We start from the raw sequence: 20,957 nt of genomic DNA on the forward strand, positions 1-20,957 counted from the left end.
TGAGAAGCAAAATTGATGATTTTGTTACGTTTTATAGGTTTCTCAAATCTTTCAGGAGTTGAGAAGAACAATTTGAAATAAACTCTAATTTTTGTTGACTGCCAGTTTCTTTTACGTTCAGAAGGAAATCGGCAACTTTTTTAGATGTAGCTTTGCTAGTCAAAATATTAAACAACTGTTGGCGATCAACTGTATCTTCAAATGGATTCAACGTTTCTTTTAATCCCTTTATGATACTATGCAAGTTTTTTGTGTTCTTTTGAATTTTGCTTTTTTGCAAAGAGTGTGAAGTATCATATTTATTAGTTAATCCAATATTTTCTTTCACAGTTGATAATATTTTTGTCCTCATGTTGTGGCTGAGTACTCATGCTTTGTACTTACCGTTGGTGTTAAATTTTTTTGTTAAACTCACTACTGTCTGTGTCAAGTTAAGAATTCATAAAGGAGCCTTATGGGAAGCGGTGATGCCAGAACTACCGATAGACTGAGATAGGCGAGAGTAGTGGAGTTGCAGCGAAAAAGCAGGGCCGAACTGCATGTTATATTGCACATTAGACGTTTTTTCACTTAGGTAACTTTAAATTTTTTTTGTTTTTTTGAAAAATAAAAATTAAAGACATGTCTTTTTCTCACAACAGTTATTTATTAAATTTCGGCTTAGGTCATCATCAGACTCTTAAAAATATTCTTAATTGTTTAATGAACAAATTGAGTGAGTATTGTGGTAGATATTATTAGTGTCAGTAAAAAACATAAAAAAACAATAAAAACTTCTGTATATTTTAAAAAAAATACAACAGAACCATAGAAATGTAACAAATTATTTGGTTTTTTAGTTTGACATTTATATATTTACAATATTACAATTATCAAAAACTATGTACATTCTTCGTCCATATCCAAATCGGAATTGTCACTACTATCATATAAATCTATAACTATGGGAGTTACGTCTTCCATTAGACCGTCCACTTCCCAAAATTTTTTCTCCAGAGTCATTACATGTTGAATATAGTTTTTCCAGTTATCAGACGTAACATTTGAAAACGCTTTTTTTATGAGGTCCTCCATATCCTTCGCTTTGAAGGTGCTGTTATTTACGGCCACATGCCTTTTTACTTGGCTCCATACCATTTCAATTGGATTTAATTCGCAATGGTATGGAGGCAAACGAAGCACTTTGACATTATTTTGTTGTTTACAAAGTTCTTCAATTTTGTAATTATCAAAATTTTGTTTAAATTGCGCGACTACCTCCAAAAGCTCGCACTTCAGATAATTTTCTTCAAAAAATATGTCTTTTTGTCTTAACCAGTCCATAATGTTATTCTTATTCCACGATTGGTTAGGCAACAACTCGGTTTTTACACTATGATATGGAGCATTGTCCATAACAATAACCGTTTTTCGAACTAAGTTGGGCAACAGTTTGTTTTCAAACCAGTTCTCAAAACACGGACCGTCCATTTCGTCGTGATAATCAGCGCTGTTTTTTTTTGCAAGGAAAAACATTTCAGCACCGTTTACAAAACCATTTTCACTTCCGGCATGGACAAGGATGAAACGTGGTCCACGCTGAGTGGGATGCTTTAGTCCAGTACTTAGCCCTTTTATGAACGCATCTCTTGCCGAGGTGACGGTTTTGTCTTTCCATTCTCTGGAAACCGAGTGCCCCACATTGACCCATGACTCATCCAAATACACAATGTCATAGCCCTCAGCCCGATATTGTTTAATGGCCCTTAAATATCCATGCCTCCATGCAATTATATCAGGACGTTCTATTAGCACGGCACTTTTATCACGTTTTGCATAAACAAAGTTCATGTCTTTTAACAACCTGTACATTGTACTGCGGGTAAAATTTGGCAAGTTTTCGTCTTGGTTCACTTTTGGCAGAAGACGATTCAAAGTAGGAGGAATGTTTTCAAAAAAAAAACTATGCACTGTTCGACGAACGCCGATACGAACACCTTCATCGTAAGTATAGTCTCTGGAGTTGTTTCGGCAACGGGTTCTTTTTCTGTTTGTTTTTACCTCAGAAAGCTCACCTTCTTTGTCTTCCTGTACGATTTTTTGAATCGTACGAACTGACACTCCTGTCATCGCGGATACTTTGTCGAATACAATACGTTGACTTTCATCTCGAAGCAAATTAATGTGGTATCTCACTACGTTTAAGATCACTTTTTTAGCACTCAGATGTAAAATTTGACCACTTTTAAACGGCAAAACTGGATCCATTTTAACAATATAATTTTTTACACTTGAGATTTGAGTGCGCGATGGTTATGCCTTAACCCTTGTCCGGGCAGAAGAATTTAAAAACGTAATCGGGCAGTTTGGGCTTATGTATACAGACAAACATATAATCTCCACTTCACCTAATTACACTATTTTGAAAAACATACCGCTCATTTATCTATAACTCATAAATCTGTCTGCTTTCCAAATGTGCTTTCCAAATGACACTATTGTTTGGAATGACTAAGTACATAAAGAGAATTAGAAAACTATTAATAGTCAATTATAAAGTAATCAATATTGTTTACTGTTAGGGCCTGTTAGCCCGGCTTGCCCGATAATGGAAGTTTAAGCACAATATCTTAATTATTATTGCTTTCTATTTATTAACTATTGTGAAAGTAATATTTTATAAATAATTTTGAGAGTTGACACCTAAGCTGTCAGAATTACCTGTGCCATAATAATTAACCAATTGCGTAAAACCTAATATTTTAACCACTAATAAAGACATTTTTCTAATAATCTTTAAAATCACTTCCCTGAAAATGTAACCATATTTATAAGTAATTGTAGTCGTTAAGCTTATTAAATAGATACGTACCTATCTTTTTAAAATAAATTTGATTAACATTGGAAAATATAAATAAAAATTTGAATATAAATAAAGAATGGGTTATTTCGGCCGGCCCTGCATAGTCCCGTGAACTATTGGCAACATACGCCCGTAAGAAATGCACTGGCCTATCTGTTCAGTTGTGAATTCTTAACTTGAAACAGTCTTTAGTAGAATTTATAAAAAAGTCATTTTTTAATTATTAATTAATCATGTCTGAACAAAATTATGTCGGGCACCTCTTGTTTTTTTTTATAATTTGTAACATACTTAATTACATATCAAGTGAAGGTCTTTGTTATATCGGATCCTCTACTATAAGGTCTTGAAAATCTTGTAGGTAGCAAGCAATTAACACTGCATCGTCTGTGTACCGTATATCGCCGGTGCTTACGAAGAGTAGAACTCATTGAATTTTCAATAAATACGGCGAAGAATATTACTTATTTGTAATTATGTGCCAGGGAAAACTATAATCCTTAATCAAGCATCAGCGAAATTGACGAATGTCAGTGAAATTAATAATTTTGTTCGTAACTCAACGAAAACTATTATTGCCAAAAAACTTCCGGTGAAAGGAATTACTTTTCGATGAGTAACAGCAAACATAATCACTTCTAATTCTATATCCTCGAAGACCGTAATTCCTAATAATACGCGTCTAAAAAAATAACTCTGAATGAGTGACGACGAAAAAAGATATTTCTATTTATGTAACGAAGAAAGCTATAACTTCTCATACTGCGCGGGAAAAAGAATAACTCTACAAGGGGTGACGGCAAATAAAATATTTCTGTTTGTGAGTCCGAAAACTATTATTGCAATTAAAGTTCTGGCGAAATAAAATTCAGAAAACACAGAAAATAATCACTTCTGATTCTGTTACTACGAAAATTGTAACCTCGAATGCCTAAAAATGCTAGGCAAAAAAAAAATTAACTCCTTATTGAGAAGGCGAAGAAAGTTTATTCGTACAGTAACATCATAGGATGAGAAAATTTCATGGATTATCTGTAAGAGGAAGAAAAGCGAATGACTATAGGGAAATCACTTAATGACACATGACGATCGATAAGACGATGCATATGTCACAAAATCCGTATAGCCCGATCAAAAATACAAAATTATTTTATTCTCATAACACCTTCAAAAATAAAAATAAAAAAAGAAGGATGAAAATTTTACTTTTAAACTCCATTATTACGAATATTGTGCGTAATTAGGGGGCGGTATTTATGATCCTCCATATTTTATTTTGTGTACTGTAGTACATCAGATTTTTATCCTAAATAAAGCTTCAAACAGAGAGCAATGAATACCAAGAACTTGTATACTTCAAAACTTCTTACGACTTTTACACAATGCAAAACAGAAGCCTACCCTTTTTCCGCTAGATGGCAAAAACATCGAACAACCCTACATCTACAACCCTAGATCTATAACCTAGATCTAACATTTATATCCACCAAAGACGATTGCCATAACCATTCCACTAGAAAAGTTCTTGACAATTGACCAAATTCGCAGCATAGGCTAGTAATAACAACTATTCACATTATAAACTCATTTCCTCTGCATAAATGAAATTTTCGTGAGGCAAACTGGGATACTTATCAACCTCAATTGGAGAAAGATATCAGACACATCAAACCTAAGGTAGAAAGCTACAAAAGATTTGCCAATCTTATATCAGCTGTGCTAAAAAACACATTCCACAAGGTCTAACCAAATCCTATATTCCATGCTGGACTGAAGAATGTAAAGACCTATATTGGCATAGTAATCGCACTGTCTGAAACCTTCTCAGAAAACTCAAAACGGGACCTAATATTCTAACTAACTCTTCATCACCAAGCCCAGAATATATGGCGAAATGCATTGCCCGACTCTCCAAACCAGTTACAGAAAAAGTTCATAAAAGAGGGATACGATATCAGCTCAAAAATCACATCAGCTAAGCCTGCCAATCATGAGGCAAATAGAGCTCGAGAAGCTTTTCAATGCACTAGGCTTAATTAAGTGTCGCAAAGCTGCAGGAGTTGACAAGATATTTCCCGAGTTCATAAAACACACTAGTCCAAAAACTCAAAACTTATTGAACATTGATTTCAAGCGCGTAACTGTCATTCAAAATCGACGGTTGCTTCAAGCGTTGTTTCTAAGAGAAAGGCTCATTCTACACATAAAGTGCTAATAAACATTTATATTTAAAATTATCTCAGCTACATTATTTTTTGAAACATTTTTTTCTACGGTGCACAGAGTCTTAATAAATCGATTGTTTGCTTTTTTTACCCCCCCCCCCGCGAGGGGGTTTTAGGGGGAAGCCCGGTGGTAAAAGTGGTAAACTTTTTTGCATCTTTTTTTGAAGTTCGAAAATTATTATTCTCGGCAAAATTCAGCTTGTTCGTATGATTTTTAGAGGTCAACTCTCTGACGACTGGACTATATAAGATTTTTGAGAGGATAATCTATGCGAGGCTTTTGCAATTTGTAAGGGGAAAGATTCCCGTAGAACAAGCCGGATTTATGCCAGGAAGAAACCAGTGATCAGGTTCTTTCTCTATCAACATTTATTGAAAATGGCTTACAAAAGAAAATAAAAACTGCTGTAGCTTTCATTGATCTGACTTGCGCCTACGACACGATATGCAACGAAGGCCTACTACTTAAATAATTGTATCATATGGTACCGTGCCAACCTATTATATCAAATACAGTGCGACAAATTATTTCAAATTAGCGTTAACGGCAAAACTCGTAAATGCAAAAGTTTACAGAATGGCCTACCCCAAGGATCGGTACTATCGCCGCTATTGTTCAACATTTACATCTCAGGCACTCCCACTACAACTTACGCAAATTAACTTATGCGGATAACATGGCTTTGAGTTTGCAAGAAATAAACATAGAGAACGCCCAAGCTATTCTCAAAGACGACCTAAGTATTATTAACACATTTTTTACAAAATTCTTCAACCAATAATAATTGCTTTCAACTAAATCCAACAAAAACATAAGTTACGGCTTTCCATCTAAATAGTTGCGAAGTAAACCACAGATTAAACATAGAAAGTGAAGGAGTTATCCTAAAACATAACCCAAAGGCAAAATATCTCAGTATGATACTAGATCGCACTCTAACATTCAAGGAACACTTACAAAAAACTGTAGCTAAAGTAAAAAAACCTGCAACATCATTCACAAGCTTGCAACCACCTCTTGTGGAGCCACTGAAGACACGATCAGGACAAGCGTTCTGGCTTAGTCCTCATACTAACGTCCTAGATGCATAATTAAATCTACGAGATATACTACGGGGGACCATCAAGAGCACCCAACTCAATGGCTTCCGGTTTTAAGCAACATAGCACCAGCCAAAAACACGATGGCTAGCTGACCTTAAAGCTTAATGCCAGAAATGTCAAAAGAATCCATGACTGCCAATAAATACCGACTCGATCAGCTAAACCAGGACCAATTGCGGATGAAATCTCGAAATCCGCCAACAAGAACAGCTAACAATCTTCCAAACAATTTCACAATCGACGAGCATTGGATAGACGAATGGAACGAAGAAACTAACAACACACACCTAATATAAAATCCCACAGTCAAACCATTTAACCAATGAGGCATTGCAGCCAGCGCACTATGTGACAAATGCAACGCTGCTGAACAAACAGTCCACCAGATCACCCAAGAATGTCCAGCCACACGATTCGGTAGTTTAAACAAAATTCACGAACTAATTTCTGAAGCAATAGAATGGCTCCAAAATACTATAGAAAAACAAAGCGAGGAAAAAGAAATCTGCAATGGGCCAAAGAAAGAAACAATAAAGAATTGGAAAACAATCTAAAAGGATTGAATATTACGAATGGAAAAAGAGAAACCAAATAAAGTACTTAATGCAGAAATGGTAAACTGCACTGAAAAATAAATAAATTTTTAACATAAAAAAAAAGAACTTTCTTCAATACTAGTTCAGAAGTTTACGAGTATACCTTGTCCAAGTAGAAAAAATATTTGACGAGCAAAAAATTGAATAAAAATATAAATTAATGCTGAATATATATTAAATAGCGTATAATATTTATAAATATCTATTCTCTGCTTCAAACAATTTGTAATATATTACGCTCAGGTGCAAAATATACGCAACAGGTTAATATTTGTCAAAATTTGAGGTGTATTTTTTATTTTAATAATTTTTTGGGGAAATTGTAAACAAAATGACAAATTTTAACTTACACATACGCAATGGTTGTACAAATAAAATTGCATAGCCGTTATATTTAAGCACCCTGAAAAATAATTTTACAAGCAAATTCTTCCAAAATATCAATTTTTGTTTTTGTACCAAAAGAGTTTCAAACGTTTTCAACAAACTGGTGGAAAAAAGCGTAAGGCAGGTGGTAGTAAAAAGTAAAATTACTGCTCTTGACAACAGATATCTTCACGTTACAACTTTGCGAGATCATCATTTAACATTAGTTAAGTCAGGAAGTCAATTTCAAGAAATCCGAGGAACAAAATCTTAGTATCTGGATAGTACGGAGTTGTTGATTATCGATTGATCCCCTTATCAGACGGTCGCTCACGTTGTAACTTTTAGTGGATCTACTAGCAATGGTTTTATTTTAATGCAGGATAACGTAAGCCACATACAGCAAGCTGTGTCACACAATACCTAGGGAAAATTGGTATTAACAAAATGAACTGACTAGAATGTTCGCCTCATCTCAAACCCATGGAGCATGTGTGAACTTCGTATAGCTCTGCAGGATGAATGGCAAAATATTCCTTAAGATGATATTCATAATCTTAGGATCGTATGAACTGATGTATGTAGGTAATTATGACAGTTAGAAGTGGTAATACAAAATATCGAATTAAATTTGTTGCAAAAAGTAGGTACGTTTCTGTTACAGTTGAATTGATGATCTGCATCACTAAATATACAAGTTCATTATTTATCTCTTAAAAATGGACCAATGCACAAATATTTTCATTTGGAAAAAATTTGGTTGCGAAATTATTCCACAGCGTGCTACCAAACAACTCGTACTGATTCCTTTAGTCTATCGTACCTCTATCCTCAATTTCTTCCCTGAGTAGTCCTTCCATTTTTTGGCTTTCGGCAATATCAAGTGCCAATTGTCCATCGTTATTAACTGCCGCTACGTGGGCCCCCTTTTCGATGAGGTATTTCGCGATCGAGAGAAACCCGCAGCTGGCAGTGGCGTGCAAAGGGGTCCAACCTTCGTTGTCGCCCCTGTTGACGTCCGCCCCGTTTTCCACGAGAAACTCCACCATGTCGAGATTGTCGTCGATACATGCCTGCAAAGAAAAAAATAATTATTTCTTAAAATAATGAGACTGATAAAATATTGCTAAAACGATAACCACCAAAGAATCAAGAAACACGCTGAAAAATCCTAATGCGGGGTAGTTCTAATACAAAAATATAGTATAATTATAGATAGGCGAGTAGCAATAGTTGGAGGCTTAGAAATAGAACCAGCGATCACGTTAGGCGAATGGCCAATTTTGGTCATTCCTTATGTTTTCGAGGTCGGTGAATCCGAATATGAATTTCGTTTTTATGGCGAAAATTTATTGTTAAAAAAAAAAAAACAAAAATTACTATAAGTTTTGACAATAGCACAATATCTATATGGAGAATTGATTTATGATTTGCCCACGCTACCGAATGTTTGCAAAACTTTAGTCACTTAAATTACACAGTAAACAAAATTAATCAAATCTCGCAATGAAATGTTTAAAAATTTACCATTCCTCATGAAATATGTTTACACATTTCGGGAAGGTCTCATTTTCATCGGAATACTTAAAGTGCAATCGTGCGGTAAAGTTTTCAAAGGGATTCTTAGAGACCAAAATTACAGCAAGTTAAAGTAGGAAAATTATTAAAATTTATTTTTCGTATTTTGCCTAAAATTTCATTTTTGAACATGTTCAACATAACCTGCATAAAAACAAAATTCATAGTTGACCAAAACAATGACCAAAACTGGCCACTCATCTGAAAATTGATGTTCGTGATAGGTATAGGGTCAAAAATATCCTTAATACTACATTTTAAATCGATATTTTATTGATGATCGAAAATGTGTCAATAAATTTTCTCCGTGTGGATTTCACTGGGAATACCACTAAATAATATACCCCTTCAGATCATACGTTTTCCAGACGACCAAGTTGTTTGTATTTCGTATTAGCTTGAAGTGAAAGGGAGATAAATCGAAACCTGAAAACTATAGAGGAATTGCAGTTACTAGTAGTATTAGCAGAATATATGGGAAAATAATAAAAAATCGAATAGAAGAAGAATACCAAGATATGGAAGCCGAAGAACAGGCTTGTTTTCGTGCAGGTCGATCTACAATAGACCATGTCTTCTCTATTACTCAGATAATTGAAAAGAAAGTTGCTCGTGGTCAAGAAGTCCATCTGACGTTCGTAGACCTTAGGAAAGCATATGATAGTATCCCACTTGATAAATTATGGGAGGCACTGGGGAAAACAAATATAAATATAGAATTGATTGAAGCAGTAAAAACGTTGTACTACTAACAAACAACAAGAATTAAAACAGAAAATCTGATAACACCGAGATTCAAAGTGACTAAAGGACTAAGACAAGGATGCTGTATATCCCCAACATTATTCAAAATATACCTTGAAGCAGCACTCAACAAATGGAAGAAAAAATGTACGCATATGGGCATACCACTAATAGACTTAACTTTGTACACTCTGTGATTTGCGGATGACCAGGTCATCATTGCACAGGACTCTGAAGACCTTAGTTACATGATGCGAAAACTATTAGAAGAGTTTACAGAGTGGGGTTTGGAAGTGAATATGGAAAAAACTGAGTACATGAGTATCGGAGGAGATCAACATAACCTTCTCGTAGAGGAAAATCAAGAGATCAAACTATGTGATGACTACAAATACCTAGGAGTGAAGATCACTCAGGACGGAAAATTAGATGCAGCCATTAAGGAACGAAATACACAGGGAAGGAAAGTCATAGCCTTACTGAACAGCGTACTGTGGGATAAAACCATCTCTAAAGAAAATAAAAGAAGAATATACAACACCATAATAAAAAGTATCACAACATATGGATGCGAAGTATGGCCCCTAAAAGACAGAACAGAGAAAATGCTTAGAGCAACAGAAATGGACTTCTGGCGCCGCTCGGCGGGAATCTCCAGACGCGACAGAATAACAAACGAGAGAGTCCGAGAAAGCATGGGGGTTACACATAATATTGTTGATGACATCAAAACGACACAACTCAGATGGTACGGACACGTAAGGAGAATGCCGGAGAATAGAATACCAAGACAAATTCTTGAATGGCAACCAAGAGGTAGGCGAAGACCAGGAAGGCCTAGAAGAAGTTGGAGAGAAGGAGTTGATAAAGAAATCAGAGAAAGAGAACTGGAGGACGATCTATGGAACGATAGAATGAGATGGAGATTGGAAATCGGAAGACGTCGAAGAACGTTGTAAACCGACATTATATATATATTAGCTTGAAGTGATAGTAGCCAGATCTTGGTTTGATTAAGATCATTTATGGAGACACAGTAATAGTCCAGTCGGGATGTCATTTGAGCTACCCCAAATTTTATTGTTCTAACCTTTAGAAGTGGTCAATAGTACTGTAAATTAAAATTACGACTGAATCTAACCGTTGCGTTAGCCGCCTTTTTGAATTTAAAGGAGAACCGTTTTTGCTCTAAAAATGGTAACAACTGAAATTGTTGCAAATAGGATTTCCTACAATTTCTTTTTTTACAAATTATTTCGTGCTGTCTATATTTTCCGAGTTTAAGGTGAAAATAGTGGAAGGGAGAGGGGAAGCATAATTATGAATTAACTCGTTTATTATTAACTTTATGACATTAATTACATAAACAAAAATGGAGCGAATTATATTTTATACAATTTCGATCTTTCATTTTTTTGCTAAAATCACAAAAAAAAATCGAAGAAATCAAAATTGTATAAAATATAATTCTCTCCATTTTTGTTTATGTACCTTTGTGTCGTTATGTTAATAATAAACGAGATAATTCAATATTTATACTTAGTCACTACTTCCCCTCTTAACTAGGAAAATATAAACCGCACGAAAAAAAATGCAAAGAAACTGTGGGAAATGACAATTACAACAATTGAAAATGGCCGAGATATTGAAAAAAAAAAATTCTATAAAACCAATCCCCGCAAGGTCTTACGCTCGTGCCTTTACCTCATACGTACGACCTCAAATATGGATTTCAGCAAAAAAATGAAAGAAATCAAAATTGTATAAAATATAATTTTCATGTATGTATATACATTTATGTCGTAATGCTACTAATAAACGAAATAATTCAATAATTATGCTCCCCCTTCCATCATTGTTCCCTTTAAGGGAAAAAAGGAAAATTGCTGAACATTAAAATTGCCAAAGATGTTACACCAACAGGCTCGAAACTGAATTGTCCAACCTCGTATTATGTTTTGTTGATCATAGTTTTTTTTTGTCGATTGTGCATACATCTCCGATCTATAAATACAAAATCCATAAATCGCTGCTATACATTTTGTAACATGAACATTTATTTTAATTAAAAGTCTTTCGCATTAATCTAGCACGTCCACAGACAAAATGTGAGTAAATCTCTCACTGTTTCGTCTTTCAATATCTCTACTTACGATCTTTCCGATCTTACGGCCAAGAATAATAATAACTTTTCAACTTACAACATATTAAACGGGCTCGACATGTGCACTTCGCGCGCTACGTTTGATGTCTGCGTTCTATATGGACATGATGGCTATTTAATAAACAGTAAAAATATATAATTATTTCTTTTCCGAGAGTATTAGTATGTAAAGATATTCAGAAAACATCGAAAAATAATTAGTCTAACGTATATGAACCTCATTTCAGCTTTAGTTATACCCAAGTACATTAGTCACTTAATCAAACGGAAATCAAAAATAAAATCAAATATATACAGGGGAACAACTAAAATATCTATCATATTTGTTAAAAGTGAAAATATGTTTCTCTTTCAGAAAGAATACATAATTCGAAAATGAAAATAATGATCTTGACGTAAAAGAACTCAAAATGAACACAACAATTTAGACAGTTTAAAAGAAGAAAGCACCAAATATCAGTATAGGAAAATATTAGCTCAAAAGTGAGAAAAACTACAGCGAAATCTATCGAGGACATACACAACAACATAGTTCAAAGTATACACAAGCAGTTGGAATCGCTAGGAATTAAGAAAATAAAATAAGTATGAATCTACGATGCAGACATGAAATACAAGAAACAGTCTAACGAAAAAGACAAACACTTAAAAGTGGTTAAATTCGAAACAGCAGAGAGATCGAGAAGAATTAAGACAGAAATAGGGAGGTGAAGCGCAAGATAATACAAGTAAAAACAAATGGAATCCGAGTTCCAGTAAAAAAATATACACAAACCAAATAAATATATATATATATATATATATATATATATATATATATATATATATATATATATATATATATATATATATATATATATATATATATATATATATATATATATATATATATATATATATATATATATATATATATATATATATATATATCCAATGGCGCTACAGCCCAAATCGACTTGGCTTCCTCCAAACGATGCCTCCAACCTTGCCGGTCTCGCGCCGATGTTCTCCAGGTTCTCACGTCTAGCAAATTTTGCGCGTCCACTGCCACTTCATAATTCTACCTTTTCCGGGGCCTTCCTTGTTTATCTTGCGCCCTGCATTTTACTATCTAGGGCTCTTTTTGACAATCTTTCGGTCTCCATTCTAACTACATGATCAGCCCATCGAAATCTTTGAAGTTTAACGAATTCTGAGATCGGTGCTTCTTTGAATATTTGGTAGAGTTCATGGTTGTACCTGGATCTCCATACTCCGTTTTCTTTAATAGGTTCCAATATCTTCTTTCGAAGACTTCCCGCTTTCGTTTTGTGTCTTCAGTTATCACCCATGCCTCACATCCATAAAATACTATAGGTCTGATAATAGTTTTGTAGACCCTGATTTTCGATCTCCAGTGTGTGTTTTTGGAGCGGAACACATGGGCGAATGAAAAGTAAGCTTTGTTTCCCTTTATTATTCTTCTTTGAATTTCTGATTCTTCTGTTCCATCCGTGTTTAATGCAACTCCCATATATGTGAAACTTTCTACAATATCGTCCTCCAATTCAACTGTGCGTCTGTTTCCCCTAGCTCTTGCCTGTGTTAGCTTTTTTGTCTTTTAAATATTTATTTCTAGTCCGGTTTCTTCTGCCCCTGTTTTTAATTGTGAATATATTTCTGCCACCTCTTCTGTTCTGCGAGACATAATGCTAATGTCATCGGCATAGACGGCAATCTGAATTGATTTATTTTTTAGGAGATTACTTAGAGCAGAGCTAGATTGAAATTTGCCGGAGCACACGTAAACAGGAATAATGACGACTGGGCAGACGTTCTTTTGACAGATGGATCAAAATTTTGCCTCTATAGATCCAATCGACGTGTAAGAGTAATCCGATCGCCAAATGAGCGTTATGACCAGTACAACATGTGTAAAAAGACTTTATTTAATAGATGCTTTATAATCGTTTGAGGAGAAATTTTTTAATAGAGCGGACAGATTTGGTTCCTTTACGCGGAAGTTCTTTAAACACTGAAAGGTAGGTAACCGATATTTTATCTGAGCATGTTGTACCTCTCGCTCCTTATATTGGTAACAATTTTTTGCTAATGAACGAGAATGAAAGACCTCACATTGCACGAACCGTAACCAAATATTTACAACAAATAAATCTTCGGAATTTCAATTGGCCACCGCATAATCCAGATCTTAACCCGATAGAACATTTGTGGGACATAATTGGCAGAACATTACGACAGCGTTTGCCACCTAGAACCTTACAGGAGGTAGAACAGTAGCTCTCGAGATTTGGAACGATATTGTTTGTGTAAAACACATAATGGAGAAAATGAAAGAGTAGACGGGGAAACTAATCTACTATTTATTGATCTGCAGAAAGTATTTGATAGAACCAACATGTAAGAAGTACCTACTGCAACAGACAAATATAGAGCAAATATTAACTCAACATATTCAAAATCTTCATAATCAGTCAGAATCTTGTATAAAAATTGAAAACAAAATATCAGTAAGTCATACGACAACCAAAGTATTAAAATAAGGCTGTTGCATGTGTCCCAGACTTTTTAAAATCTATATTACAAAGCCGTTAAATAACTGTAAACGAAAGTGTAGTGGAATATCGCAGGCCGTTTTCAATTACTTAACAAAGAAGTTCTGAAAAATTAAATATCTTTGTTAATCTTTCATCTTACGACATCTGGCAACTTTGTACGATAGTCGGGTGAATGTGGGAACTCGATGTAGGGAATTTGATTGCGTAATATCTTTGGCAATTTTGAAATTTGTGGTCGATGAACGATGTTTTCCCGCCGTCGGCGTTCGCTCATACTGGCGAAATACCAACAAGGTTAACGCATTCGCCAAATTTACGACGTTCGTCGTAAGTCACTTTTTATTTGGCACGTCCGCCAAATATTAAAAAAGCATTATGGATTTTTCTTGTTGCTTTTCTGAATATTTCACTACGCTTTTATATTCTTCTGTTGGTTTTGATAGTTAAATGTATTCGAATTCATTTTGTCGGTGCATTTAAAGAAGAATATTAGATATACTTTCTTTTGGACGACTCGATTCGATAGTATGTATATAAATTTTTGAGATTCTTTTTGATATGGACGGTGATCGCTCACTGGATCCCGAAATTCACGGTGACTAGAAGAAAGAGACAACACAGTCTCTTGTTTCGACAAAATGAAAAGAGTTGAGAGAAAGAGACAACATCCCTGCCTTAATTCTAGTTTTACGAAGGGTATACTGCCACACCAGTGGCGGCTTTTGGGGGTAGGCAGGATAGGCCGGGCCTACCCAATAATTTTAAGAGCTTTAAAATTGAAAAACATATATTTAAAAATTATGTTAATGCATGTAAATAACTTTTAAATGTACTAAATCACTCAATACATTAGCGTCCGTTAAAACAACTAAGTTATTATATTACCACAGTAAGCATCGAATCGTATTCAGGCATTTTAAATATCATTAATAGGCCCGATCGGAACTGGCCGACCCAGCTCACATAAGATCCCGTTACAAAAAGCGTTTGAAGTTAAGCAGCTTGCCGGACAACGATTTATATTGTCGTGTTATGCTTGCTGTTTAGGCACCAGACGATCGGGCCTACGATGACCATCGTTGTCACTTGTAACGTAATTATCGAATTGTAATATAAATTTTCTTTTAAATTATGATAAAAAAATATGTAACATAATCTATAATTGTAACATATTTTTAAACAAACAACACAATTGCAAACAAGTGCACGGTTACTCAAATAAATTTAAAAAAATTCGTAAAATTCGAAGAAAAAAAATCACATTTGCGTGATTTCTATATCGCCTGATTGTATGCAACTTATATATGTGAGATTGTTTTATAATTGATACATAAAAATGAGTTTTTATGACGCTTTACCAGGTTGCAGTAATAGTAATATTAATAGTGAGTGTTTGGACATTGTTGTTTCACTATTGGAATCGCCATTATCTAGAAGAACTGAAATTGATAGAAAAAAAAATTATTATGAATGAAAGGCCTACTCCAACATTGCGAATTGACCAAAAAGATGGGAAAAAGGTGCGTACTTTTAATTTCTCTTGGTATGATATCTACAAATGGTTGTCTGGAAGTATTACGAAAAACAGACTATATTGTTGGCCGTGTTTGTTATTTTTTAATAAGAAATATGTATAGAATTGTGAAGGATACTTTAATTTAAAAAATATGTCTGCCTCCTTAAAAAAACATTCCAGTTGCAAGGAACATTTAAGTAATTTGCTGTCCGTTAAGGATGTACAAAAGAGGGCGTTTTCTGTTCGCGATTTGGTAGATGAAAAATCAAAAATCACAAAAATTAGATACAACGCAGAAGTTAAAATGAACAGAGAAATTATTAAAAAATTAGTTGGGGGGGGGGGGTTATGACCCCGTGACCATAGCTATGTAATTTGCTGGCTTGGCCTACTCAAAATTTTACCACATCAGCCGCCACTGTGCCAGACGCTTCTCCGAAGTCGACGAACAGAATGTGTATGCGTTGAGTTCGTGCAATTTTTCCCAACTACTTGACTGATATAAAAAAGGTGGTGACGTTGGCGGTATAGCAGACTAGCGCTAAGATACATACTATGTTTTCTGTATTTTTAAAATTTAGATATTATTTGTAAAATTAAATAAAGGAACTTTATTTTATTATTTATATTTTAAACAAATTATATTATATTAAAATATTTCAATAAATTATTATGTTTGCTCCTAATGCCACCTGCGTATTAAAAAAGCTGTTCTTTAATTTTGACAGACCTGTCAAATTCAGACGAGATATTAAATTAATATTAAAATATAAATAAATATTATTTGATAGTAAATTTAATTATTATATAAACTAAATAAGATGTTTAAAAATAAAAATTATATTTATATGAAATTATTTTAAAACGAGAAGTGTCACAAAAATTTAAATAGATGATTCAATATTGTTATCAATTGGATAGCATTAATGATTTTTAAATTTTCACAATCGTTACGACTCGAAACTTTTATTGACAGATATTCTTTTAATTTTTTACTTCTCATTTAATATCTGTATTTTGTTAGTTATTTTTTATGCAGTTTTTAATTTAAACCTACTTAGAATAAATATATGATGACTAGAAACGAATAAATCGAGACTAGTGAATCGATGTGAAGAACCGCTATTTTGTGACGCTACTCCGGACGCCTTCTCCTCGTGGCGCTAGTTCCGTGACGCTCGTCTCAGCATTTTACTGTAGAGAAAAAAATAATACAACGTCAGTATACAAGCTTCGCTTTTAAAAACGTGGCCTGTTGATTTGTATGATCGAATCGTTGCTTTTTCTTCTGCTAATTATTGTTCTGTAACACTCGCATTTTGTTTTATCGCCTTTTTATGAATTGTATTTTATATCATGTCATCCAATCTTGTAGTAATTACTCGACATTTATGCATCTTTGAAAGAGTTCAACGAATGTCTCCCAAAACTTCACTACAACAGTAGTTAGCTTACAAAGGCGCCACCTGCTTTGGCGGCCGTGAACGAAACGATATGATAATATCGTTTTCTGTATCCTTTGCGCTATGCGAAATGTGTAAAAGATAAAATCTTTTAGCGAAAGCCGCTATCGCTTTATTAAATTAAATAACCAAATATAACTTTCCGAGTTTGAATTTGTATCAGCCAAAGTGTCTGATGAGGCTGGGCTAGGCCGAAATGATCATAACACTTTATTGATACCGATTCGAGCACGGGAAGTTTAACGAATTTGTCCTCCTAGGCCATATATTTGGTTATTTAATTTAATAAAGCGATAGCGGCTTTCGCTAAAAGATTTTATCTTTTACACATTTCGCATAGCGCAAAGGATACAGAAAACGATATTATCATATCGTTTCGTTCACGGCCGCCAAAGCAGGTGGCGCCTTTGTAAGCTAACTACTGTTGTAGTGAAGTTTTGGGAGACATTCGTTGGACTTTCCGAGTTTGAATTTGTATCAGCCCAAAGTGTCTGATGAGGCTGGGCTAGGCCGAAATGATCATAACACTTTATTGATACCGATTCGAGCACGGGAACTTTAACGAATTTGTCCTCCTAGGCCATATATTTGGTTATTTAATTTAATAAAGCGATAGCGGCTTTCGTTAAAAGATTTTATCTTTTATTTATTTTCTTTTTAATTCCTTTCCCATGTTTCGTTCTTCTTTACTAACAATGGCTTGATATACACATCCCATGATCAATTTCGTAGTAATTAAGGAAATGTAGAAGGCCGAAGACCACGAGGAAGATTCCCAACATGACATCATGGTCAAAGTCGAAGAGGGTCATTCGGAGGGTCAAAGTCAAAGGAGAGACTTTTGTTAAAAAAAAAAAATTAAATCTTAACTTGGTTGCCTAGAGGTGTGGACCAGATTGCCGCAAAATATGCGGGTATTATAATACTTGATCCAGAGCATCCATATTCGTCACCAATCAAAAGGGGATACTGCAAATAACGCAAAAGGCGTAAAACTAGATTTTTTTGCAAAAAATAATTCAAAAAAATATTTTACACTAAAAGTTTTTCCAAAAAAATGTCTTGGACAAGCTTCACCCATGTACTCGTGTAATTTTTAACCCACCCGTTCACTGGGAGGTTAACAAGACCAAATGAATAGCTCATGTAAAAAGAACAATTTGAGTCTGTAAAATTGCTTAATAATAATTATGGCATCCGGAACTACGGGTCAGTTTGTAGTTCATTACTATTTTAAGCAAAAAATGTTTGTCGTAAGTTAGTTGAACGCGAGTCGAAGAATTAAATAATTATTATAGTCGACACGTAATTTCGTGAGAAAATTTATAGGAACCAGAACGGGTAAAATACTAGAAAATGGCAACAATGTCAGAGTGGTCACTACTTTATTGAACAGTAGCGTAGATATCTAATTTTTAATTAAATAAAAGTTTTTAATTTTATTTAAGAAAAAGTTTCATTTTCTATAAAGTTTAAATAAAAAATATTGGTGTTGTTAACTTCTGTGATATATCTAGGAAGAGATAACACTAATCGACCTGGCTAAATAGAACTTATTGTAAAATAACAATACCTATAAAAAATTGTTAATAAAAGTAATTATCACATACAATTAAACAAGTGTTTTATGTACAAGTATTTAAGTATACAAACGTTTTAATAACACAACTGCTCATAAGTTTTAAAACTTATGATCACATTTTATCCCTGATAACTTAGTTATTATAATAAAAAAAATAGAGAATTCATTTTTTAAATTATATACAGGGTATTCTATTAACAACTTTGGTTTGACACCGTGTGAGAGAAGACTTAGTACCTCAATAATTTAAAAATGGGTAAGAAGTCTAAAACTTGTATGAACATCTTTTTTTATATATCTAGCAGGTATTTTCTAATAAACTAACCTGTACTTTGATTTAGAAGAAGAACTTACTAATCTACTCAGAATCACTGTTATCACTAGTATCAGTTGTATCTTCTATATTTATAGTTAATTTGGTTAATGCTAGTAAATATTTAACATAGTCATTTTCCACTGCGATTACATGTTTGATTACACTTGTCCAGTTGCTTGCTGTGATCTTTGTGACTTCTCTTCTAATTAACTGGAGAGCAGTAGACAAAAATTTAGGAGCCACGTTTCTTCTTCTTCTATTTCCTTTAAGTTGTGTCCATATTAACTCTATTGGGTTCAATTTACAATAGTAAGGAGGAAGTACGATTGCAAATTGTAATACTGGGCATACCAAGCACGGTATGCCCATTACTGCGAGTACAGTTATCAACAACATATTCCTTCTGGTACTGTCTACTGTAAACAACCTCCAACAATTGCTTTTTACTATATGATGCCTCAAAGTACAAATCTTTCTCAAATAAAAATTCTTGAATTTGTAATTTGTTTCAGGTAATATTTGAAATTTTCTCATTAATCTTGAATAATATGATACATTGTCCATGATAATCACACTATATTTAGGTAATCTCGGAAGAAGAGGTTCTTCAAACCATGATTCAAAAATTAAACTTTCCATATCCTCATGATAACCTAGAGACGCGTTGTAATATTTTTTTGCAGATATTAATAATACATCATCGATCCATATATTTTCTCAACCGCAGTGTAAAATTATAATTCTCTGTCCTGTCATGAGTATCACACTAGGTCTCATCTAAATAAACAACGTTTCGTTTCATTTTTTGATACTAAGTTATCTATCTGATAGAAATGTTTCTTAAAGAAATAATTATTCTAGTACTTTCCATTATGGCGCTTGTCTAAAGTTTTGTACTTAAAATTATTAGCTTTATGAAATAATCGAAGTGTTGTTGCTGAAGATAAGAGAATATCCTTTCGAACCAGTTCACTTCGAAGGCTTTCAATAGTTGAAAAAATATTAGCCGCATCCATTTTGTATATTGTTCTGATTATAGGTTCCTTTAGGTGCGGTTTTATTTGTGTGAATTTGCACAATCCTTTCTCCTCTGTCTAGAAGATGTTTCTCCTATAGTCTTGTAGCAGATTGCTTTGGACACTCTGATAAATACGTTTCTACAATTGCTTCTGATTTAGACAATTTAGAACACAATCCTTCATAAACATGTTTCAGCATATGTTTGGATGGTATCATCAGAGAGGTATTGAAAATGTCGCTTACATTTTACTACACGGCTTTGTAAAAATATTCCAATTGATTACAGGGTTCCACTGGCTCTTCAGCTGCAGAATTATTATCACACCACGGTTGCCACATTTCAAAAGTATTTTAGTAAAATTATAAAGTTTACTGTTCTTTTACATATTTTTATGTACTTCCGTTCTTTGTGAGTTTTATAAAAACTAACTTCTGTTTTTTTTTTCAAAAAAACATTAAACGTTTACATCTATGGTTCCTGAGTTGAACTTTTTTTATACTTCATTTCCATCATATTGATAACTGAAAGCATTAAAATTGACGCTCGACTATTTTATAAATAATCTCAACGACTAGTAAGTTGCACTGAAGAATTGTAATATTTTATAAATATTTACATTTTTTTCTTATTACAGTGTCTTGAAAAAGGAATAAAACCATTCCGAAAGCTAGACAAAAAGTTATAAGAGTGTTTCATTAACATCCCGGCCAATTTTCTGACTGCAACCCTAATAAATTGTGTTGTTTATATATATATATATATATATATATATATATATATATATATATATATATATATATACATATATAATTCTGGAAGAAGAGATTTTTCAATCCATGATTCACAAAAAATCCCTCCACCCTCCATATCCTGATGATAATC

The 20,957-nt window shown here is 33.7% G+C and overlaps 1 protein-coding gene across 6 annotated transcripts in view; it reads right to left on the reverse strand.

Moving 5' to 3' along the window:
* Mbs (Myosin binding subunit) overlaps nt 1–20,957 on the reverse strand; it is a 127,511-nt gene that overhangs the window by 81,379 nt on the left and 25,175 nt on the right. For all 6 annotated transcript variants that reach the window (XM_072538305.1, XM_072538302.1, XM_072538303.1 and 3 more), the window contains exon 2: nt 7,957–8,206. In XM_072538305.1, coding sequence (XP_072394406.1) covers nt 7,957–8,206 — 250 coding nt within the window. The remainder of the gene's footprint in view (nt 1–7,956; nt 8,207–20,957) is intronic.

This window comes from Diabrotica undecimpunctata, chromosome 7, assembly GCF_040954645.1.
Source record: "Diabrotica undecimpunctata isolate CICGRU chromosome 7, icDiaUnde3, whole genome shotgun sequence".
Taxonomy (NCBI): Eukaryota; Metazoa; Arthropoda; class Insecta; order Coleoptera; family Chrysomelidae; genus Diabrotica; species Diabrotica undecimpunctata.